The 24,120-nt window shown below is 45.0% G+C and overlaps 1 protein-coding gene across 2 annotated transcripts; it reads left to right on the top strand.

Annotated features, from left to right (window-relative positions):
• The first annotated feature begins 60 nt into the window (after positions 1-60).
• LOC310896329 (calpain-2 catalytic subunit) lies at positions 61-23,508 on the top strand. 2 transcript variants are annotated; one of them, XM_083828498.1, is made up of 21 exons: positions 61-602; positions 701-770; positions 6,735-6,853; positions 7,204-7,337; positions 7,574-7,742; positions 9,520-9,603; positions 11,211-11,296; positions 11,635-11,709; positions 11,893-12,053; positions 12,543-12,712; positions 13,659-13,670; positions 15,022-15,233; positions 15,849-15,885; positions 16,673-16,738; positions 16,994-17,051; positions 17,748-17,812; positions 18,971-19,039; positions 19,716-19,794; positions 20,331-20,447; positions 20,976-21,034; positions 22,779-23,508. In XM_083828498.1, exons 1-21 carry the CDS (start codon positions 366-368, stop codon positions 22,800-22,802), a joined length of 2,103 nt encoding a protein of 700 aa, XP_083684624.1. In that variant the 5' UTR covers positions 61-365; the 3' UTR covers positions 22,803-23,508. The 2 variants fall into 2 exon arrangements, with proteins under 2 accessions (XP_083684624.1, XP_083684625.1); XM_083828499.1 differs by lacking the exon at positions 13,659-13,670 and having other exon boundaries at positions 12,543-12,721.
• Positions 23,509-24,120: the final 612 nt, after the last annotated feature.

Here is a 24,120-nt window from a genome sequence, read left to right as displayed (position 1 = left end):
GAAATATGAAACAAACAGTTTGAACTCTCCCTCGGAGGAATGCAGTGTTATGCTGGTGCCAGCAGCAGCATTTACAGGCAGCAGCGCGCCCCTGAGCTGAAGCCCCCCTCGCAGAGCCCCAGCTGCGCGTGGTTCAGGCTGCACGAAGGGCTGTGGGCGGACGAGCACTGGCAGCGACAGGAAAACCTGCTGCGCTTACTGCCAGCACGGCAGACTGTAACTGATTGATGCTGCGTGCGATATTAGCGATTATCATTTACGTATCGCCAGAGCTTGGTTTGATTTCCACGCGCCCCCCCCCCCCCCCTCTCCCGTGACGCGAGGTGACGGCCTGGGCCCGGCCCGGGGCGGGGCAGGCCGGGGCGATGGCGGGCATGGCGGAGGCGCTGGCGAAGGAGCGGGCGGCGGCGCTGGGCGCGGGGCGACACGGCCACGCCGTCCCCTACCTGGGCCAGCGCTTCGGGGAGCTGCGGCAGGAGTGCCTGCAGGCGGGGCGCCTCTTCCACGACCCCTCCTTCCCCGCCGGCCCCGCCGCGCTCGGGTACAACGAGCTGGGGCCCAGCTCCTACAAGACGCGGGGCGTCGAGTGGCGCAGACCCACGGTAGGTGCCGGCCCCGGGTGGGTGCCTCCCGGTGGTGTCCCCCCCCCCCCCCCCCGGTGCCGCTGGTGCAGTGATGCCGGGCTTGCTGTCGTCCCCAGGAGCTGTGTGCCAGCCCGCAGTTCATAGCCGGCGGAGCCACGCGTACGGACATCTGCCAAGGGGCCCTAGGTAAGGTGGGGGGGACGCAGAAATCCGAGTTTTCCGCCCGAGTGCTGCCTACGTCTTCCTGCACCCTACCGGATTTCTTCACGTCGGATTCGAGCAGGAGTGCTGCAGACCGGTTTTCCGGTGCTTCTCTGATTGCTGCCGGCCCTTGGCTGGTGCTCCGCAGCTCAGCGTCTCGTTCTTGCTGTTGAAGCGGCATTTCTGCTGGCAGCGCGCTGCTGAGGAGAGCAGCTGTGCCTGTAGCGTGGCGCTTCTTTGCCCAGCGAGAGAGCGTGCTGCGGGGCAGGCAGCAGCCCTGCAAACCCGGCAAGTCGCAGAATGCGGACAAGAAATCACAAGAAGGGATTCCCTGCTGCTTGCCAGCTCTCAGGGACAACAAAACTGGGCTATTTGGGGAGAAACGGGCGTGCATGCCCAGCCCCACCTGCAAGCTCTCTGCTTTTGCCGTGCATGCTACTGAGTTTGTGCGGCAGCGTTTTATTGATATGAAAGCAGCATTTATTACAGGGAGAGCTTTCAGGATTCTGGATTCGACTGATAGTGCAGTTGAGGAAACGTGAGTAATATGTTCCGTTCATTGTGCTTTCTCAGTGCGAGTGGCAAAAGAATGAAGTTGGCGGGTCTGTCTGTTTGCTTGTCATCAGCATAAAGTTAGGGATGTTGTGGCTAGTTAGTTTTGTGTCCTAGTCCTAGTTCTTGCTGCAGCTATTTGTGTTTTATTGTACAAAACTAGGATAGGGAAGCTTATTTCTAACGTTTCATGCTCGTGTTTTCTTTCAGAAGTTATTCGGGTTGGTATTTCAGCAGTAAGATCCAATTTGTATAAAAAGCACTGAGACTTAACGAAACCCTTACATTGTCAATTCAATTCTCCTCATACCCCAGTATCACCAGTTGCATGGATGAGGCTCCGTTGTGTGTCTCAGGTCCTTAGCGTGTCACTGGCATTCCTATGTCAGAAAAGCAAGCTATGAGCTTTCTGTCAGCCTCCTTCATGTGTTCTTTTTCTGCTTGGTAACACGATGACTGCTTTGGCATAATGCATGTTCAGGTGCATAACACACGTGCCAGATACCTGTCCTCTATTTTTGTTGTGAAACTTTACAGCTAAGTTACTGTTCAACTTGAAATTGTAGTCTATTGTCATTCCATTTCAACAGCTAGCATTTTGCAGAGATGAGCATTTCCAAAGGCACTTAGTTGCTTTCTGCCTTCTGCAGGCTTCCAGCTTTTCTATTCCAATGCTGTCAAGCGGCAGTACTGCGGGGGGGGGGGGGGGGGAAGTAACTTAGTTTTCAAATTGTGGAGTTGCTGTTGCTAATGCTGAGCCTTGCTGTAAGTTGAAGAAAGCATTTGTTGCCATAGTTTGCCAGTCAGATGTTTTCATGAGGTTGTATTGTACCACCGAAGAACATGAACTGAGTCACAGCTTGTATTCCTTTACCTCCTGAAATAATATTTGAATAGGAGGGTATTAGTGTTCGTGTGTGTTTTCCTGTTTTCAACGTGACTAACTATATCTGTGACTCACCTCACTATCTTCATATGAATCTAGGCAGAGGAGTTGTCTTCTGTGTCAGCTGTTGATTAAAAATCAGATGCTATTGATCTTTCCTCTGCATAGCCATCGAGTTACTAAGACCTTGTGCCAAATCTGTGCTTTTTCACGCAGTGAGACTAACAACTGTCCCATGTAAATGCATTTTTTTTGCCACTGCTTCACTCGACAATCACATTTATACTGAGACATTTGCTAGAATTTCGTGTGTTGACACTGATGTCCCATCACGTTTTGGGATATTCCGGAGGACATTGTACTGGAAGACTTCAGGTGCTCTTAGAAACCCATACTTGGTGTTATTATGCTGTTTTTTTCATAGAAAACTTTTGTAGTCTATTTATCACCCGGAAGGCTTGACCACAAAGCAACAGACCTGTGCTCACAGGGAGTTCTACAGCTGTTGCTAAGCCATTCGGAGCATCTGAGAGTATTGAAGGGTCAGATCAGGTGTCCAAAGCACATGTGCCCATCCCTGCTGTGACAGGCTTCTTGGCACAGGCCATGTAACCAAACAGTTTTATCAGTGAGCGGAGGTCATAAATTTTTTTTTTACCCAAGAGCCTTTGGTCTATGGGCCAGATGCAGCCGACAGATTTGTTTCATTGGTTTTGATGGGTGCTGGATGATGCTCTGACTCAGAAAAGGCATCCTGGATTGCTAATGCAGAGCAATAAGCTCATTACTTTAACTAGACACCGAAGTTCTTCCCCTTCAGCTTTGGGTTATCCTTTATTCTGTTCTTGAATGTTGATTTTTATAAGAAGCTCTTTAAGACAGTTTTGGAATCAGTTTTGCAGTATCAGGTCTGAAGTCAATTATGGTATTTGGCCAAGAACGGCTGCAAATGGGATTGGTGACTCATTACAGCAGAGGGAAGAAGCCAAAGTCACTGCAGAGAGGAAGCTTATTCACCCTTAACCCTGTTCTTTGGAGGGGATGTCACCATGGTATCACAACACTGGGGCGTACAGAGCACAGTATCTCTTAGTTGCTGTTAGACACAGATGTCTCCTCCTTCAATACAAACATGTGGAAAAGATAGTACATTCAGTAGGATGAATTTAGAAAATTATATGCATGTTTTTCCAACACTGGGAATCACTGTACTGCTAGTGTGTTGCCACAGCCTATTGTTTCTAACCAGACAGCTTCCTAGAGTCCCAGGGCGTTAATATAAATACATTCAGCCATTGATGTAGTTGCTAAGCTATAGTATGAGTGTTTTAAAATATTTTTTTTGAGGTTGGATGAATGTACGTTTTTCCTTTGACCCCTTGCATGGGGTCCATGGCACCCCTTTGACTCTTTCGTGGGCTACCCTCCCATTGCTCCCTCCAGATGCTTTACTGGGAAGCTTTGCCTCTCGTAGCTCTCCAGAATCGCCTGTTTCAAACCAAACACTTTGTGGCTATGTATGCTTGCTTTGCCATAGCATTTTTTTGTTAACATTGTTTATAGCTGGAGATTAGGTAAATAAATAGGTGAATGTATAGAAATAAGAAATAAAATATTGACAGCAGCACACAGGAAGCAAGCAAGAAAAAAAAATCCTACTTCTCATTAATATAAATAAACTGACAACGTGATAATATTCCCTTTTTTATAACTTTGTTCTGCCTGTTTTACTGTGCATTTACACACATTCTCTGTGGTTAGCCTAGCCTGGCTGACAGCCCTTTCGAGTACTCCATATGCAGGACCTGTCTGTTAGTTGCCTCTTGGACTTCACTTCTCTAAGGAAAACCACTGTCAAGAGCCATACAGAACTACCAGCTCTCATTGCTAGGACTACTTGGTAAAGACCCTACTCAGGCTTGTTTACTGCAGGCTAAAACTCTATGTACAAAAATCTGTCCTCATTCAGGCTTTGAATTATCAGGTCTGCTTTTAGTGATGTCTGTTCAGAAAGGCAGAGCTTATGTCCTGACTGCTGAGCACTTTTACATGTGGAAACCGGGGGGTGGTGAGTCTTCTTATACATACTCTATCTGCCTTTTAACCTCAAGAAGCTACTTCCCAGAGTTGTCCAGGATAAGATCTATTGTCTGACTCCAGATCCCTGTTACCAACCAGTATAAAGCTCAACAGAGAGGCTTTACAACAAAGTGCCGTTTTCTTCTCTTCTGTCTGTCTTGATGGGACAGCTGGAAAGTAAAGAAAATTCTTCCTAAATTGTGCTTCAGGGCTTAGAAGTCCTCCGTGATTTTTCTGAGATTAGTAACACCAATGTCAGATGCTCTGGAAGCCTCTTGTAGCGGCCAGGTTTGCCTGGCTGAGCAAAGCTCTGCAGTATGGGAAACTCAGGTTTATGCTACAGGTTGAGCAACTGGGAGGAAAGACACCCCCAGCAGGAGGAGCAGCAGCAACTTCGTTCTGCTGTGTAGATACACTCTGGACGCTGCTTAAAAAGTTTAGGACTGTCAGCTCAGATAAAGACATGTCTAGCTCCTATATACAGTCCTGCTGATAAACTTTAATCCAGGGACTTGTAACTCAGACTGATAGGTTATTTGGCAGCAGTGCTGAGGTGAGACCAGTTAACCTATCAATTTGTTTGTTTTTTTTTTTTTTTTTTTTGATGTGTTTCACGAATGTTCCTAGTGTCCAGAGTTCTTTGAGATTGCCTGTTTGTTAGAAATTAAATGTTGCACTGAGGCTTGCTGACTTTCCCCAGGTATGAATGTGTGTTCCTGCTTGAGGGGCAGCGGCACAAATGAGAGGATGAAGATCCCAGCTCTCTTTCTTCTTTTAGGATTATGTTAGTCTTAAAAACACCCTAATTTGTAGCTGTTCCTGCAGCGTTTTGCTGTGCTTAGGCTGCTGGTCTGGTGTACATGTATATATGTACATCCAACCCCTTCTCCCACTGCCCACAGCGTCTCTGGTGTATAACATTTCTACTGTAAGTCCATAATAACCCGCTGTTCTCTTGTGGTAACCTCCTTTAACTCAGTAAGCCAACAGAAGGACTTTTTTGTCTGGGTTAATGAATTGACTTGTTGTGCAGTGAGTGCCAGTGGGATGAAAAAAATGTTAAGGAGGAAGGGGAGGAGACAATAAGGTATTAATTCAGAGGTGGTAAGGTGTTCATACAGAGGTGGTAAGGAATTAATTCAGTTCAGCCACGCAAGAGCTCCACAGTGCCAGGGTTGTTCCCTGGCAGCAAGTTGTCTCTAGGACTCTGTTTCTGTACAAGTGCTGAAGTTCACAATCTGTTTCGGAGATTTAATAAAACAGGGATCCTTGGTACCGAACAGGTCTCTGGGCATCGTCTCCCAGGTGCTTACTGTGTTGCCAGGTTTGTTTGAAAACACCTTTGTCGAAACAAACGAACAAAACCCAGCAATCCTTCACTTTGTGTGGGCAGGCCATGCATGGGAGAGCACAGGCTTGGGCTGCAGTTGAAGTCCCGTTCCCTTTTGATCCAAGAGTGTGCTTGCAGAGCCCTGTAACATCCTCCTCTGTAAGAACTGCCATGAAGGGTCACTACTAAGGCCCTCGTGCAGCTGCGGGAAAGAGGGTCATGCCCATGGCTGAACTGAAAGGTAGCCACTTTGTTAAAATAACATTTGTTTCTGAAAATAATTACAGAAAAACAGAGGTAATGTTTATACAGTTGCAGTCTCCTGCTCCGTAAGAGATGGTGTGGAAAAGTACTGTCCAGGCAACCGGGACCCTGGGGTTCTGGCCTGCGGGCTTGGTGTATGTTGGCTCCATCCCAAGAAGGACGAAGAGGTGTGTAAGACTGGCAAACAGTGCCTGCCTTCAGACCTCTCCTGATTCTCTGGTGGCCAGCGCCAGAGTTGGATGTTGGACTAGACGAAGAGGTCTCTAGCAAGAGCCTCCAGAGGTGTATAAAATCAAAGGAGCTCCTGTTTGGTAGGAGGCTGGCAAGGAGCTCATCCCTAGGGTAGACCTCTAGATGGCAAGTGAATAAGCATTTATGAAGCATGGAGGACGGAAAAGAAAGCAGCCTATGCTTGAGAAAACACCGGTCTTTTGAGGAAAAAAATGCACTTCAGAGTACTTGTGTGTGCCCACAGTCCCTGCTCTTTGCCTTTTAGCATGCTGCTTCCTAACCTGCAGGTACTCTGTTGAATATTAAATCTTCTTTTGAATAGTCCCAGCATGGGTGCTGATTGCCTGTTTGTTTGTTTGTTTTGGTCTTGATGAAGTACCACATTTGCCTGGAAATGGCATGTATTTGCGTACGTACTGTTTCAGAGGTAAACTGATGGAAGAGATCATCTCATCACAGCTGCAGCGATTCACCTTCTGAGTGGCGATCAATCGACTCAGCAGTCATGGTGATCCTCATGCTAGTTAAAATGATCAATCCCTATGCAATAAGTAAGTTAAAGAATAATTTTGAATAATGAGTTGTCAATTCTGTTTTTTTCTTACAGGGGACTGCTGGCTCTTGGCAGCTATTGCCTCTCTCACCCTGAATGAGGAAATTCTGGCCCGTGTTGTTCCCAACGACCAAAGCTTCCAGGATGAATATGCAGGAATCTTCCACTTCCAGGTATGAAGAAAATGGGGTCTTGCCTTTCCCCAGGTGCTGCTGGCTAGGAACCTGTGTGGTTGGCCACGTCTATTTGTGGGGCACCTCTTGCAACATGTTAAGGAATGTTGAAAAGACAGGCTGAAAAACAGAGAAACCCTAGGAGAGCGACAATGATGGAAGGAAAAAGGCCACTGATCAAAGAGCCATGGGAGCAGAATCTCTCTCTGGGGTCTGTCCTCTATTTGCAGATCCAGCTTTTAGGACATGTACAACATTGGCAAAATTACTGCCAGGAGGCTTGCTTTTCCTCTAGGAAATTGGTGTTGGTGGACATGGGACAGTGACAAGGTGTCTGCGCTCTCTTCCAGTTCTGGCAGTACGGGGAGTGGGTGGATGTTGTGGTGGATGACCGGCTGCCCACCAAGAACGGGGAGCTGCTCTTCGTGCACTCAGCAGAGGGCAGTGAGTTCTGGAGCGCACTGCTGGAGAAGGCCTATGCCAAGTGAGTAAGGGCCAGGGTGGACATCTTCGGGCAAGGGAGGCTGCTGTGCTCTGCTCGAGAACTCCTCGTGCCTCTATTTCACCATAGCATCTGCCACTGTGCAGATACTATGCATTTGTAGCTGCCACGGTGCTGCTGGAAGCAGAAATGCTGTGACAGTTCGCACAGCTGAATGCCTGTCTCCAAGAGAAAAGGAGAATAGAGAACCTGATGTGTGTGCATGTGTTTTCATGCAGGCTGAACGGATCGTATGAGGCTCTCTCTGGTGGCACCACCACTGAAGGCTTTGAGGACTTCACTGGTGGAATTGCAGAATGGTATGAGCTGCAGAAGGCACCACCCAACCTCTTCAAAATCATTCAGAAAGCACTGGAGAAAGGCTCTCTCCTGGGCTGCTCCATCGATGTGAGTTAGTGTGCTTACTGCTGGACGCTTGGCTGCTGTATGAGTGGTTGGCTGGAAGGTGGACCTGTGCTCCATCTGCAGGAGGTGCACAGAGGATGTTTTTCTCCTCTGCCTCTTGAAGACCAGTTCTCTGCTCACCCTTATGCCTGGAGAATTTGACCCATTGTGCATGACACAGGTCAAAGGTTGAACAGAGAATAGGTTGAATCATAGATTTCATTAGTTCATTTGTAAAAGCTCATTGCCTCACTTGTTGTTCTTCCTTGAGACCAAAAGTTACTGCTGTTTCATAGGTTCATGGTGAAGAACCGTATGGGTAACTCATTAGGGATCCTGATCGAAGTCTTTGTTCTCAAGAAAGACTGGCAGCAGGTTATCACAGGCTAAGTGGCTTTGGACAGAAAGCTGCTGCTAATGGTTCCTCCAGTTGTGCTCAGATGTAGCAACCTCAGCTCACAGCCTGTTTGTTGCACGGATTGTGCCAAAAGGTTCCAAAAAAACAACCTGGGGTATGTTCTCCAAGCAGGGAGGCTAGGGCTGTTGCCAGCCACTTGAAGGCTTGATCAGAAAACATGTTGCCAAAATCTGAATCTGCACTATAACAGGAGCTTTGGCTATGCCTACAGCAATTGAGCATCACTTTTAGCGTCAGTGAGATGAATTTGAGTATTGTTATGGTAACCAACATGCTCAAAGGAGTTTAGATCTTAGTTATGGCTAAAGGGAAGGTAAACTGTTGACAAGAACTCCATTCATAATGCAAACTCAGGTGTTTCTTCCTGGTTTTTATGTTAAATCCGAGTCATAAGAGAGGAAAACTTCGCAGCAGGACAAGCACTTTGTTAATGTCAGCATGTGACTTTACAGGACTTTACAGGCCTGTTTTGCTAGTCTACATTTATACAAGAATCTGACATCTGGATTTTTGCCCCAGAATGGTACAAATCTCTCACTGGGGGTGGCAGGAAGTAAACATATTCCTTTGTGGGTGATTGCTGACACTTTACATATTGCAAACTGATTATTGGTGACTTTAGTCTTTGAAAAATCCTCTAAAATCTCTTCTTGTCTGTCAGAGAAACAGGGAAACACAAGTTAAGCTCTGTGGATCAATAATAGGGCAGGAATTGGCAGCAGGAATCCTGTCTGCTAGATCCCACCCTCTTTTTTATTTTTTTAAGCATCAAGCTTGTTTAAGCATTAAGCTATGCTTGTTTAAAGATCATACATTTTCTGAAAAGGTAGAAGGAGAATTGCAAACGTTTAATAGAGGTTGAAGTGGCTTTAGAGCAGGATATCAAGCAGTCACTTTCTAGCAAGAAGCGATTTTCTCTGCAGTTTTTATAGGCCAGACTGCACAATTATTGCAATAGTCACAAAAAGGAGAGACAGTGATGTGCCTTCAGGTATGAGTGGCATTCAAAGTGCAGCCTTCTCCCTTGTCACTGTGTGTGGCAGGCCCTAGGATGCTGGGGAAGGGAAGGGGAGCTTCCCACCCCACTGTGGAGCTGAAGGAGGTGTTTTGACCTAGAAGCAAAGCACTGGGGCTTACTGGATCTGGGTGTGATCCCTGGTGACACCTTGGCAGCCTCAGACTGGTTATCCCCTGTGTTCCTTCTGGTCCCTTGAAAACACTCTGGATTGCTCTCATTGCTCCTGTGCAGCAGCCAAACCACCCCTGCCACATCCCAGTGAGATGAAAGCTCCTGTAGAGGCTGGAGTTTCACCTCATTGAGTCCCCCGGCACCAGGCATGCTGAGTTTCTTTGCTCTTCCAGATCACCAGTGCGGCCGAAACGGAGGCAGTCACATCCCAGAAGCTGGTGAAGGGACACGCGTACTCTGTCACCGGGGCAGAAGAGGTAGGTGCTCTGCCCTGACAGGGTCAAACGCAGCAAGCCCTCAGCATAGTCCTCCCTGGGCTGTAGCAGCAACAGATTTGCCTTCAAAGACACAAATTCTTCAGTCTAACGCTTTTTGCACAACCAGGTTTTTGAGTCTCTTTCTGAAGAAATACGGAGTTAATCTGTGTGTTTTGGAAAAACACAAACTTGACTTCTTGGAGTCTTCGACCAAAAAAATAATATATGTGTATTATATAAAATAATATATACACACTCACACACACACATATATATATTATAATGTAATACATATATGTGTATATATTCCCTGCTGATTCCTAGTAAGCAGGGAGGTGGGAAGCTGTCTGCAGAGGGCACACTACCCTCTGGTGGCAATGTGGTCCTCAACAAGTCTTTGTAGTGGGCAGCCTTAAATATACAGCAAGGTGTGTGAGACAGGTGCCAAGCAAAAAAAAAAAAATCAATTATTTTTGTCCCTTAAATAATAGCGAGCAGTGTCTTTCAGCAGAGCACAGTGTTTGAAAGGCAGGTACCTATCCAAGAGTAGGTGACTGGTGAAGTTAAGGTGAGCAAAACCAGAAGAAAGCAGACAGGTCATGGCTTCCTTCATATGTGTAAAGAACTTCTGGTCACCTCAGTCATTATTTGCGAAGTCGCTGAAACAGAGTGAGATGCGGTTAGTCAGCAGCCACGATGCTGCGTGGGGGTGACCAGTGTTAGCAGGCAGGTTGGTGTGCTTGTACTAGGTCCTCCTCTCACAGCAGCAGCAGTGAAGAGGGAATTTGGCCTTAATTCACAAATGGACGTGACTTATGCAAGCTTTTCCTTTGGAGATATTTGCAGGCTTTGTAAGGAGACTTCATCTTGGACACTGGAGCCCCATCCCTGGACTTCTGTGCTCTGCCTATTCTCTGCTGTTTGCTTTGCTTCAAGCTCTAGCAGTGCCCCAGCTCCTGCCTCCAGTTGGTGCTGTGTGTTCCCAAAAATAATGGCTGTTCCTATTGAAACTCCTAAAGCTTTGTTTGGCCCGGGCTCTGTGTGCACAGCGATCAGCAGATAACACGCCAGGGCCTCTTCAAAGAGCAAGAAGGTACTGCTGCACTGCGGGTCGCATGAGTGGTCAGAGGGCTTGTGGCTGGTGGCACCAGGGCCACGCTGAGTACCCTGTCCCTTGTAATTGATCAGTTCAGGTCGGGGGGGAACATTTCAACGTGAGCGGGCAGTTTATAGAAAGACAATGATTATTGAGAAATATCCCCTTGCACGTGCTTTCTGCCAGTCTTGTAGTAGCTTTACTTGACCTCTGCTTGAAATCCTCTAAGAGGTATTTCCTTAGCAGCACAAAATGGATATTTTGGTTGACTTGAGCTTTGATTTGTGCATGCCGTAAACCTTCTCTGGACATGCTTGGGTGCTCATTCAAAATCAGTTTGACTCAGGACTTAGGTCTGTGGACTAGCTGAGTGTGTGCTTGTGTATATACGTTGTCATGTGTAGCACTGAAATATTTACTCTGCCATGTCCTTTAACTCCTGTTAGAAAGATGGAGGGGAGCACAGTGCTGAGTCCCTGGGTAACTCTACATACATTTCTGATCCCCTCAGGTGAACTTCAGAGGAAGTGTCCAAAGGCTGATCAGAATCCGAAATCCCTGGGGGGAAGTGGAGTGGACTGGGAAATGGAATGACAAGTGAGTCAGAGGTTTGCGTGTTGCCTATCAGTGTTGGCTGCAGGGATGTGAATCTGTTCCTGCTGGTTGTGATGATCACTTTGAGCTATTTAAAAGAAGCATCCCACCACTGTATCTCCCACCAGTCCAGCACCCTCTGTGCAAACGCCTGCTTTTGTGCTAGCTGCAGTGATTTGGTTGGTGATTCCTGCAAGCGTTTGTGTAGTTTCTGCTTCTTTAACAGCCCAGATTCAGTGGTGAACTTCTGAAAACTTGAGGATATGTAATTGTTGTGCCAGATCAGCTACATTAGGATTTATCCTTTACTAATCTATAGTTAATGTGGGTTTGTCTTTCAGCTGCCCAAACTGGAGTGGTGTTGACCCGGAGGTGCGGGAGCGTCTGACGAGGAGACACGAAGATGGGGAGTTTTGGTAAGTAAGCCTTTTTCCCCACTCATAGTACCTTCTCCCACCACACTCTCCAAAATGAGTGAGCAAATTCATCCAAAATCTTAGTGCTAAATTGCAGCAGGAGAGGGGGAAGATGGACAAGGTGGCTGGCTGGAAAAACTGTCCATGCTAAGGAGATGCTCTCTTTGGCATTGCCTCCCACAGGATGGCGTTCAACGACTTCTTGAGGCATTACTCCCGCCTGGAGATCTGCAATTTGACTCCAGATACCCTGGCAAGTGACAGGTACAAGAAGTGGAGCCTGCTGAAGCTGGATGGGAACTGGAGGCGAGGAGCTACTGCAGGGGGCTGCAGGAATTACCCGAGTAAGAATGTGGTGTCACTGCTCTCCTGGAGAAATGCTTGCTCACCTGCTTGTTCTTGCTCTGGGAGCTTCAGTCTCCAGGTGGTTGTTCTCCCAGTGCAAAGGGCTGGGTTAAAGCCATGGTCCTGGTGAAGCAGTGAGAGACCTTTCTGGATCTGACCTGGTGCTGGCTTTGTGGCATGGTCAGCCCTGCATGCCTGACATATCCCTCCCGGCCTGTTGCTGCAAATTCCTGTCCTTCGTGTTCACTGGTTTGGGGCGTAGTGTGGATGTGGCTGTGAGGTAGTGGGGACTGATGTCCAAAAAGTGTAAGTTCGTGGAAGACATAGCTCCCTGATAAGGGTCTTGCTGTGGTTGCAAGGCTTGGGAGGAGAGTGTTTGTCAGAGCTTGATTTGGAAGCCAGAGCTGCATCTGTCCTAGCTGACATCTTTGAAGGCAGCCGTGCTGATAAACAAGGCTCTGAGCAGTTTGCATAAATCCACTTCCCAGACACTTTCTGGACGAATCCACAGTATTTAATCAAGCTGGAGGAAGAAGATGAGGATCCTGATGATCCTGAGAGGGGCTGCACTTTCCTCATTGGCCTGATTCAGAAGCATCGGAGAAAGCAGAGGAAGATGGGAGAGGACATGCACACTATCGGCTTTGCAATTTATGAGGCAAGTAAGGTACACGGGGAGGAAAAGGAAAAAACCTGGGCTTTTCACCCAAACGCAGCAGGGCTGAGTCAGACACCAGCAGACACGAGGAAAATTCCACTTAGATGTTTAGAAAATTAACCTCCACCAAAATACTGGTCAAGCACAGGGACAGGAACCCAGAGAGCATGGAATTTGTGTTCTTGGAGATATTCAAATCTAGCCTGGCCAAGGTCCAGCCCCATCCAACGTCAATATTGGCCTTGATTTGAGTAGGGGTTTGAACCAGATGTCACAGAGACCCCTTCCCACCTATTATTCTGTGCTTCTACATGGAGGAGCAGAAGAATTATTTTTAAAGTAAAATTAAAAAAAAAAAACACCTGTAAAGTACAGAAATACAGTTTGAGCTTCGTTTGTCAGGCTGTGGTAAAGAAAGGCTGAAGAAGAGCAGTTGTAATAGGGATGTGACGCTAGCTGGGGCACCTGCACAGCTTGGGAAGTGTGTACCCAACAGCAGAACCAGCTAAAACACCTGCAGAACTGTTTCTGCTGAATAAAGGTTCAGGGGTGTGTCTGTGGTAGCTCCTTAACCAGGACATTTTGTTCAGAAGTACAAAGCAGCACTTACCTGCCACTGGAAGTAGGAATAATGGTCTTGCCTGGGGGTTTGCTCTGTAGCTGTAGGTGATATATGTAATTGCTTGCTTTCTCGGTATCCCAGTTTAGGAAAAGGTTTTCCAAAGTATCTGGTACCCAGAGGCAAATAAGGTTTAATGCAGAAATAGGTTCCCTGATCCTGTAAGGAAGCAGAAAACTGCAAGGAAACACGGGCTCAGTACTCACCTTCAATCTCAAGCTCTTTTTTTTTTTCTTGTTTGGATGTAGCTGGTAACCAGCAATGAAAAGCAGTAGCCCTGGAGCTGCTGTTCAATGCACAACTAACACCATTCCTTTCTCCTTGCAGGTGCCCCCAGAGGTACGTAGTGTGCATTGGCGTTCAAGGTGTGGAGTTGGGGCTGAATGACTTGTGGGAAGAAACAGTTAAGAGGATCCTCCTTCACTGAAGGACCATATTGGCTATGCAGAGCCTAAAATTAGTGGCCTTTTATTCTGGTGGTGGGCTTGAGCCCGTGTTGCATTTTCAAAATGTCCTGGGTTGAGGTAAGAGCTCTCTGTACGGCAGAAACTCACAAAAGCTGCTCTTTTGTGGGTTTTCTCACAATCCAGACCCACACTTGTTCCTGGTTTCAACAGAGTTCACGCCTGACACAAAATTAATGTTCCACAGAGGTGTTTATTCTCATTTCCCTAAGCACTGTCTTTCTTTTCTTCTCTCAGGTTGTACCTTCAGGTGGTTAATAGCATGCCCCAGAGATCAGAGAGGGGTGGTATAGCTGTGCAATACGAGGCAGGGCTGTAGACACCTCTGGGTCATTGCTCCTCAAAAGAATGAATGAGGTTGAGCAAAATGGCAGGGTGACCTCAGGATATGGCTTGCTGCATCTGCGTGGGTGCACACAAATCCCTCTTGAGGCACAGGAACAGCATGTGGCATAAGTGGCTGCTATGTAAAACATGGTTTCACCAGAAAGGAAATGCTGTGCTTTTGGAATGCTTTACCAATATTCTGTCAGCCCCTCAACTCTTAACATAGTGGTTCAAAAACCCGATTTGCATTTAAAAAAAAAAAAAAGACTTGAACTACACTACAGTCCCTTAACTCTCCTCTCCCAACATCACCACAAACAGGTCTGAGGGGTTTTGCATTCTTAAAAATCTGGGCAGAGGGGAAGGGGAGGTTTCTGAGCAGTGCGCATTGCTAGTGTTTACTTCTAGATCTGAGACAGCCAGACATTAAAACCCTGCGTATTCTGCATGTCACACTCCAAATACACTTTTATAATATGCAACATTTATTTTATTCTCCGAGCCCTGCATAACTGGGCTCTCTGCCAGAAGGCAGCCTGACTTTGCAAGTGGAGCAGAGCTGCAGTACCCTGGTGGCACCAGCTCTGGGGCTCGCAGAGACATCAGCCATAAGACATCCAGCCTTCAAGATGTGCTATGGAAGAGTTTGCCAAATGTCTTCACAATCTGCAAAATAAAAGCATGGCCTGAATATCTTAGTGAGATGATCAGTGAGATAGTTTGCACCCACAGCTCAGGAGTGTTGTGGTGTGAGACACCTGCTCTCTTCCTCTTTTCTCTTTCATTTTGGAGGAATGGACATCTTTCTTTTCAGACCTAGCTGTCATCTCTATTTTATTTGTCATTTATAAATGCAAATACATGCAAACTGTGTTTTCTGTTTCTTTGCTTTTCATAAGTTTTCTGGCCAGACGAATATTCATCTGAGCAAAAACTTTTTCCTGACAAACAAAGCAAGAGAAAAATCCAATACCTTTATCAACCTCCGAGAAGTGCTGAACCGGTTCAAGCTCCCTGCAGGAGAATATATTGTTGTGCCATCTACCTTCGAACCCAACAAAAATGGAGACTTCTGCCTCCGAGTCTTCTCTGAAAAAAATGCGAACTCAAAGTACGTAGCTTTTTACTTCGGATTATTTACTAGGAATGGGATGAATTGTTATTTTTTTATGGTAATTCTTGTCTGGGCAGATGCGTTTAGTCATTGGACTGTAGCCAGCTGGGTCCCAGAGCACAGGTTACAAACAAAAAAGCCCCAGGGAGAGGGAGCAACACATGTGCTTTCTGTTGTTCGTGAGCACACTGACCACAAGAAACAGCTTGCACCTTTGAAATCATGCTGGAAAAAAATTCAAATGAATTGCTCAGTCAGATGCTATCTTTGATAACGCTAAACTGGGTTTCAGTAGGGCTGGTTGAAAACACACCTTTAGCTGAAGATGTGTCTTATCCTATAGAGCATGTGGGCTGAGGCCCTGGGAAGGGTTATGGGGTCTTCCATAGCAACTTCCCAGCAAGCACTAATCTTTCTACTATTCTATAATCTATCCTTGCATATTTTCCATAGCAGTGAAAAAAATGGGATGCCAGCTGTGTGTCTGTGGTTCATCACTCCAGCTTTGGACATGCATTGTTACTACCGTAATTAAAAGAGTTTAAATATTGAAGCAAAGGTATCAGAAAAGTGACTTTTTTGTTTTTAATATCAATTTCTTTATCTTTCTAGGGTTATAGATGATGAAATTGAGGCCAATTTTGAAGAGGTATATCTTAAATATTTTAAATTGAGATACCTTTGCCATAAATAAATGGGTTTGGACTGTCTTGTTCCCTGCATGGCCCAGTCAGGTGACATTTTTTTGCAGGCATTTTCAAGAACTGTTATCCCACTTTGGAAACAAATCTTTGGATATGCCTAGTTCAATGTCCAAAAAAGAGAGACATAAGCAATAATGGAAACAAATGTTGTCCCTTTTCTGTGATGGTGAACTTGGACCTTCCAGGTGCCCAGGATCAGGTGCTGTCTGCAAACGTAACTGAAGCCATGGGAAATTCCCTTTGCTCTCAGGAACCTGGAAGCACAGGCCTTTAGCCATAGGTGTGCTTTTGAATGGGATTTTGTTTCCATGAATAAGAACTGGATCACTGTTTTTTCAGTCTTGCCAGGGCTGAGAATGTCTTGCCTAGTAATGTGTCTCTGTATGTCTATAGGATTTCTTTTTTTAATGAGAGCTTAAATTTTGCAATCTTTTCTTAAAACGAGGACAGCTAGTCCAACAGTAGTAGCAGCAACAGTAAAGTTCTGTAGTTGGTTGTAATTTTAATTTTTTTTTAGTGAAAGCCACTGCAAAAGTTCTTAGTTCCTGCAGTGTTTGCAACACCAGCATTCTGAAGAACCCCTAAAAAAAAAAAAAATTAAAGTAAAAGCACTCCATACCTTCAGCTTTGCCATTTAAATTGTGTCTTACTGGGGGCAAGGAAATGTGTCAAGTCCTTCTCAGGCAGAAAAGTTCCTCCTTTCAATATTCTGTGTTTGTCTCTCTCTTCTAGACTGAGATCAGTGAAGATGACATTGAACCTAGCTTCAAAAAGCTTTTTGGACAGCTAGCAGGAAGTGTGAGTATTTTGTTATGTCTTAACTGGGGACACAGCTGAGTGGGTAAGATGAACAGCTCTCAGCCACTTCAGGGCCAGTAGGGTCCAAACTGTCCAATGCACGTCGTGCAGGTGGGTTTCATGGGAAGTAAAGGTAGACCCACGTTACTGACAGAAACTCCAAGAGATGCTAATCTCAACCACCAAACCCAAAGATGTGGGATGCTTATGATATGGTGTCCACAGCTCCTAGTGAAGGCTTCTTCTTTTCCACAGGATGCGGAGATCTCTGCCTTCGAGCTGCGCAGTATCTTGAATAAAATCATGGCTAAACGTAAGTACCTTGCTCCAACAGTGACTTCAGCTGGATACCAGTAGGTCCCTGCTGTGGCCATGAGAGCACCACGTGAGCAGAGATTGTCTATATGGCCAAGGCCACACGTTCTGCTCCTTCAGGGGGCTGCAGAGAAATTTGGACTGTGCCTGAGCTGTTTCACAGGTTGTGCGCTTCAGTGAGGTGTGTTTGGATACCTGGTGCATATGGGTGCCTTTTATCCCAGTGCCTGCTACAGGGAATTGACTGCCAGCAAGAGGGACTGATTAAGTGGTGGGACTTGGTAGGTCAAGCTGGATGGTTGGACTTGAGGATCTTGAAGGTCTTTTCCTACCTAGATGATTCTATGATTAGAGCTTGATAGTAATCAAGGGATGCTATTGCTGCTACTTGGTATTGAATCATGCAGGACTCAAATCAGACATGAAACACTGCATGGTAAGTTGGCATTTGGGCTACCAGCCAAACCAGCTGGTGCCATCTCTACGTCCTTGCAGAATCCTGCTGTGAGAGCACTGTGGGGTGATGGCCACAAGGGCACCTCTTGCTGCTAGTGCCTCAGTGACTGTAGTTAGCATCCCAATTTGTGTAGTTGCAGAGTCCGTCTATGCCTCTGCATAAAGGGCGAAAAAAAAGAGAAGAAAGAAGAAACAATATTAAGAAACAATAATCCTCTTTCTTGTTCTTTCTTTACAGGCCAAGATATTAAATCTGATGGCTTTAGTATCGAGACATGCAAAATAATGGTTGACATGTTAGATGTATCCTTTAAGGCTGTTCCTAGATGCTATTTTTCTGCCTGAAGTAGGTGAGCTGCTGCCTTTGCAGCGGCAGGTCCATACTAATATATCGGTGCCTCCTGAGGCAGCAAAGCTATTTTTCCCCTGGTTCCCCTGAATAAAAATGGTAGCCCTTGTTTTAGCTGCTGACCATGGTAAGTGAATCCTTTCGGGTGGTGGGGAAAGTCCATTTCCAGACAGGGCCATCTGCTTTAAAGTCTTCCCAGCTGTTGCGTGTTATGGTTTATCTGGTGACAGAGTTTGTGCTGGGAGAAGGCACTGGCTTTCAGCGTGGTGCGAATAGCCTTGGCTGATAGAGTTTGAACGTGCACTTAACTGCTTTTTTATCTGGCTGGGGTCAGTAAGGGCATTATAACATCAAAAGGACCTGGCAAATAGAAAATGAGGCAAACAAATACCAGGAGCCAGAGAGTATGCTGGCTTTTAGGAGCTTCTGCATCTAAGAATAAGTGCGAAAGTGTAGGATGAAAGTCTCAAGCCTAAGAATAGCTGTGTCTGGCTTCTCTGTACAGCGGGAGTTGAACTGTGTACTCAGGGAAAAAAGGGAAAATTACCAAAACGGATTGATGCCCTGCTATAATTTGGTGTAAAATACAGCATTCAGTAGGGACTCTTCAGTGGTTTTAGGGAGAGAATCAATGAGTGCCCAAGTTCTTTTGTTAGCTGTTTGTGCAAGAAATCTCAAAATAGAAGGCTTGATTGTGGCTTTTCCCATTTATAACCCAGACTTACAAGTCATGCACCTACAACTGCAGATGTTGACCAACTATGCAGAGCAAAATGGCATCATCTCTGCTGCTTTATATGTGTATTGAAGAGATAGAAAATTGCTAGAGGAGGAGCAGGAAGGGCTTTTGAACTGATCATAGTTTAAATTAATCAGTCACCTTATTGGTTTAGAAAGACTAGAAGCCTTGGAGAACAGCTGTGTAGTTACAGGATAAGTTTGTTCAAACAAAGCATACAAACAAAAAATGTACACTTCAGAGAGGACTTGCATCCTTTTCTTAATTGCATTTTTTTTTAAATTAAGTCATGTGTGTCCGTGCAAATAAACCCAGCACAGAGAGGGAAAATCCTTTTCCTTCCTTCCAAAGAGATTACCTTGACTCAAACAAGAATGATGGGAGTGGAAAACTGGGACTGAAGGAGTTCCACACACTCTGGACAAAGATTCAGAAATATCAGGTAAGACAGCTTTTTGGGGCGAACATACAATAAAATGTGTAGGTGGTCGTAGATTGCTTTGTCTCGTACAATATATAGGTATTAGAGAGTTTAACTGTGAGTTTCTGTATGCTGCACCTTTGTATATGGTCACTGCAAACTGTGTTTTACTCAATCAAAGCGTCAGTAAATGTCTTTCAGTCTGAGAGAGATGAAGCCTCTCCCCTGCTAGTGATGTTAGTTTCTGAGGATCAGGGCAGAATGGAAAAGGAAACAAGAACAGCAGTTAAATGTATATAGTAAACCCAGAGTTATTTAACTCCCACATCGGTCCTACTAATTGACCAAGTCGATTACCTAGCAAAACCAAAAGTGCAACCAAAAACTCCCCCCAAACAGAGTCCACCAAAACATAAGGCAGTAGGAAATAAAAATTAAGTTTTCTTGGGGTGTTTTGCTTGGCAGCCCGCTGTCTGCTTGAGGCCAGAAGTTGGGTGGCAGTCACAGCTCCCAAGGCAGGGACGCTGTTGGGCAGGTTCAGAACTCACCTCCCACCATGCATCGTGTGTCCTCAGTCCCCAAGGTTTTAGCCCTCAGTGCCCATGGCTATGTCAGCTTTGCCTTCAGTCTTCTGACTAAAGCCAAAACACACTCTGAATTGTTGACAACATTTGACTTTGCATTTTGTGTCCTGCAGAAAATTTACAGGGAAATTGATGTGGATAAATCTGGTACCATGAATTCGTATGAGATGAGGAGAGCACTGGAAGCAGCAGGTATTTGTATTCGTAGAATGGATCGGGTTGGAGGGGACCTTAAAGATCGTGTTGCTATGATCCATACAACCATATTGCTATCTCTTTTCAGGGTTTACATCAGTTTCAAGCTGAGTTGACAGATGCTCACTGGTCTCATATCACTTATGAGCTGAAAAATCTTGTGTTCTCAGACCTGAAAGGCCTCCATTTAGTCTAGATGCTTAGCTAGGGATACTGTGACCTAGGGAGTGGGAGGGGCTAGTCCAAGGGGTGATGCTCACAGAGGTAGAAGAGTCAGTTTGCTACTGCAGATGGGGGGGCACACACCAGAGGAAGAGCATACATGACACGGTCACAGTTCATATTGTTCCAAGTGCAGAAGAGGTTGTTGGCAGTTTCCAAAATGGAGTAGATACTCTTCAGAATTTGAGAGTTTAACCCAGAGTAGCTCACTGAATTTCTGGCAGTGTATAAATGTGTGTTTGTTTGTTTGTTTTTCCCCTGGTTGTTTTCATTTGTTTGTTTTGTTTCAAATCCTTGTCATTGCATTTTAGGGTTCAAGTTGAACTGCCAGTTGCATCAAATCATCGTGGCTCGTTTTGCTGACGAAGATCTCATCATTGACTTTGATAACTTTGTCCGGTGTTTGATTCGGCTGGAAACCTTGTTCAGTGCGTACAGGTTTAATAACTAAACAGATTTCTGCTGCTTTGCATTTTCAAGTCCAGGCTATTTTATGCAGAAAGCTTTGTACTGGAACCAAGGCAGCTTCAAAGCTGAGATACAAATCCTGCAGCCCATCCCACATGCTGCTTCCAGAACCAGGCATCAATATTTTAGGCCAGGCTGCAGAATCAGGGCCAGTCTTCCATGCACACAACTAAATGCTGATTTAAAAATATAAATATGCTTCTTAACAGCATTATGTTGACAAATAGTGTTAATATTACAGACTGAACCATGAAAAACATTCAGTCTCCTTTTCTGCCTGTTTGGCAGGTAGTTCACGTACACTGTCTTGCAGTTATAATACTTCTGTCTGAAGTGAGGTGACTTCATAGTGGCCCTTTCTGGCTTGGGTTGTAGACTGTTGTCATAAACTTGTAATCTGGGAAAAAATTCCTCACAGGGAAGAGAAAATCTTTCCAGTTATTGTTCCTGTATTCATTCTTGTCTGTCATCTCTCTCTACTACCACAGAAATGTTTAGAAAATTGGATACTGAGAAAACTGGAACAATAGAATTGAACCTCGTGACTGTAAGTTCATTTAGCTCTAAAATGTTCTCTTATTTTTGGGGTGGGTGGTGGGGATTAACAGTAGAGACTGTTCTGCTCTATTCTGACTAGTTACAGTTGGTTATGTGTTCACATGTATGACGGATTTATATAGCTTGTGTATTTATGAGCAGCTTGAAGAAAGATTAGCCTTTTTTAAACCGTACCTACATCACATCGTATTCAGGATGGGTTATTTTAACCAGAAGTCACTCGTGATTTACTGGAAGTAACGTTGGCTGAAACGTATGCACGTCTCTTCTCTGCCTTTTCTGTCAGTAACACAGTAAAAATGTAGGCATGGTAGTGACTCATGGTATTGACCACATAAGCTTTCTTCACCATGTGTGACCTGCAGAGGACTGTGCTAGGAGAAAACTACCCTCCTGCATGTGTTTGACTTGCTTATTACCTGAACCTAACTTATTTCTGGACCTAAATGAGGAACGTGCCCATCATTCCAAAATTCCTCTGCCTTAACTGAGATATATAATCAAATCATTCAGGCAATATCCTAAAATTACTCCTGTGATAATATTTATTTGGTCAGCTTGGCTGAACAGGGTTCTTCTAGTGCTTAGGCATGAAAAAAAAGTGTGAGGCCCCCTGGAACTGAGGTTGGGCGATATGGGAGGACTACAGAGATTCTGTTTGCCATTGTAGGGAGAAAATTTGTGTGGCCAAAGTTCAAATAGTTGAAGCTGGCCAGTACTATGGGGGTCAATAAAAAGGGTGGGTTTTAAATATGTTAACTGCAAAAGGAGGACCAGAGATAACATTAGTTTGTTACTTGATGAGGACGGTCACCTCACAAGTAGGACACAGACAAAGCAGAGAAGTTTAATGCCTTCTCTGCTTCTGTTGTCTTCAACACCGATGATAGACTCTGGGACCCCTGAGCAAGAGGACTATGACTGTGGTAATGATAAAACTCCCAACCAACCCCAAACTTGGGCAAGATTTTGCTGCTCCAGCTGGATGCATATGAGTTTGTGTCATTGGTCACAGCCAACATGGGTTCGCTAGGGGAAACTCCTATTTAACGAACTTAATTTCCTTTTATGGCAAGATCACCCATCTTGGTTGACCAAGAGAAGCCAGTTGTGATCTTTTTGGATTTCAGCAAAGCTTTTGATACCATTTCTTACAGTCTCCTGGACAAAATGTCTAGCATACAGCTAGATGAACACATACCTAATACAACAGGTGAACAAGTGGCTGATGTGATGGGTTGGGCTCAAAACATTATAGTAAATGTGGTTAACACTGGGCTGGTAGCCTGTCACTAGTGGGTTCTGTGGGACTAGAGAAGAGGAGAGCTCATCATGACTGACAGCTTCTTCAGGAGGGCGAGCAGAAGGGCAGGCACTCTTAATGATGACAGCATGAAGCTATGGCAGGGGAGGCTCAGGCTGGGTGTTATGAAAAGGTTCTTCACTGAAAGGGTGGTCGGGCACTGGACCAGGCTCTCCAGGGAACCTGCTGGAGTTCAAGAAGTGTTTGGACAACGCTTTCAAGCATATGGTTTGCTTTTTGGGAGGTCCTTTGTGGAGCCAGGAGTTGGACTTGATGAGCTCTGTGGGTCCCATCCAATTCAGGCTGTTCTATGATTCTCTAACTTAAGACTTTCCTCATTATTCTAAAGGTGGAAACATGCATACTTGCTACAGTTTTTTGTTTTTTTTTTTAACTCACCTTAACTTCATGTCATTTTCCTCTCTCATAGTGGCTGTGCTTCACTGTCATTTGAGCTACTGCCATCAGCCCAAGATGCTTCAAAAAGATCAGGTGGAGATAATCAAGCAACATACAACACAAAAACAATAATATCCTAAAGTGAATGTGCCTTAACTTACAAATAGGAGTTTTGCATATCATTAGAAAGAAGAAAGAGGGCTAGTGCAACAGCAGAAGAATCTGCAACCTCATTTTATAGGCTTAACAGTCTTTATTTGCTACTATATATCCTCTGTACAGCTTTAATTCAGTATAAATTCTCAGTGTACCTTTTGAAAATATTGCTTTGCTAATATCTTTATATTTAAAATGTTTTACATGAATTCTGGAAGAAAGCTCAGACTAATGGGCTGGTTGAGTAAGTGCTTTTTGCATAGCAGCACCACAAGGTCCCACCTATCTGAAGTTAGAAAACAGATGGTGTTGCATTATCTCAGCACACAGATAGTTGGACAAGGTCTAGGTCCCCTGTGTGTTTTCTGTTAAGATCTAGCATTATTTGGGTTATTCTTTGAAGGCTTTGACTAACAAGTACACACTTTAACAAACTGAAGACAAGTCTTTGCATCCTGACCCTTTATGTCCCTGTAGCAGGAGGCTGTTGGCAACCAGACTCTTGCACGATAAAGCATGTGCTCTCAGGTTTTGAGTTCCTGTATCTTATTTATCTTCCTCTGAAATACAAGAAAGTACTTAAATAAAAAAGATAACAGTGGAAATAAGGTTTGCAAGACTGTTATTCCTTCTGAAAAATAAGCGTTTTCCTTAGAGAGAGGCTTACAGAGCATATGCAGAGCTTCAGTTATCCAGGACAGTAAGTTTGCTTTTAAGAGGGAAAAACAACAACATTCCAGAGCTGATGAGGCACTAACAAGACACTGAATGTATATCAGTTAATGCAGTGTTAGCCTGACACGTGATCAATGCACAAAAGGTCAATGCTCAAAAAAATGTTTCCAGGAAAGATTATCACTAATATATACCCCATTCCTGACCTACTAAAATTATGAAGTTGTGAACATGAGCAGAGTTCTCACTACAGCTGATATAATTCCTTAAGTGGATGAAATTACATCTTCCTTCCTACGATTTCTTGTATTTAGGGGCACCCTTTCAGAAAGTAGTAAATACCTATTAAGAAAACACGAGCCTGAAGGAAGGTAAATTCTCTACCTTTAAGGAAAGATTAGATCTTCTGTATTAAATAATATTCATTACCAAATGGTTACTTCTGAATAGATAGCTATAAACAATGTTTTTTCTTTTGCATTTGGAAAATACTTGTACCATGTTTTTTTGTTGCCTTTTTTTTTCTTTTTTGGAAAATGTGT

Source organism: Anser anser, assembly GCF_964211835.1.
Source record: "Anser anser genome assembly, chromosome: 3".
In the NCBI taxonomy this organism is placed as follows: Eukaryota; Metazoa; Chordata; class Aves; order Anseriformes; family Anatidae; genus Anser; species Anser anser.
The sequence above is the reverse complement of the archived record's forward strand: the minus strand, read 5'-3'. Positions and strand labels throughout refer to the sequence as shown.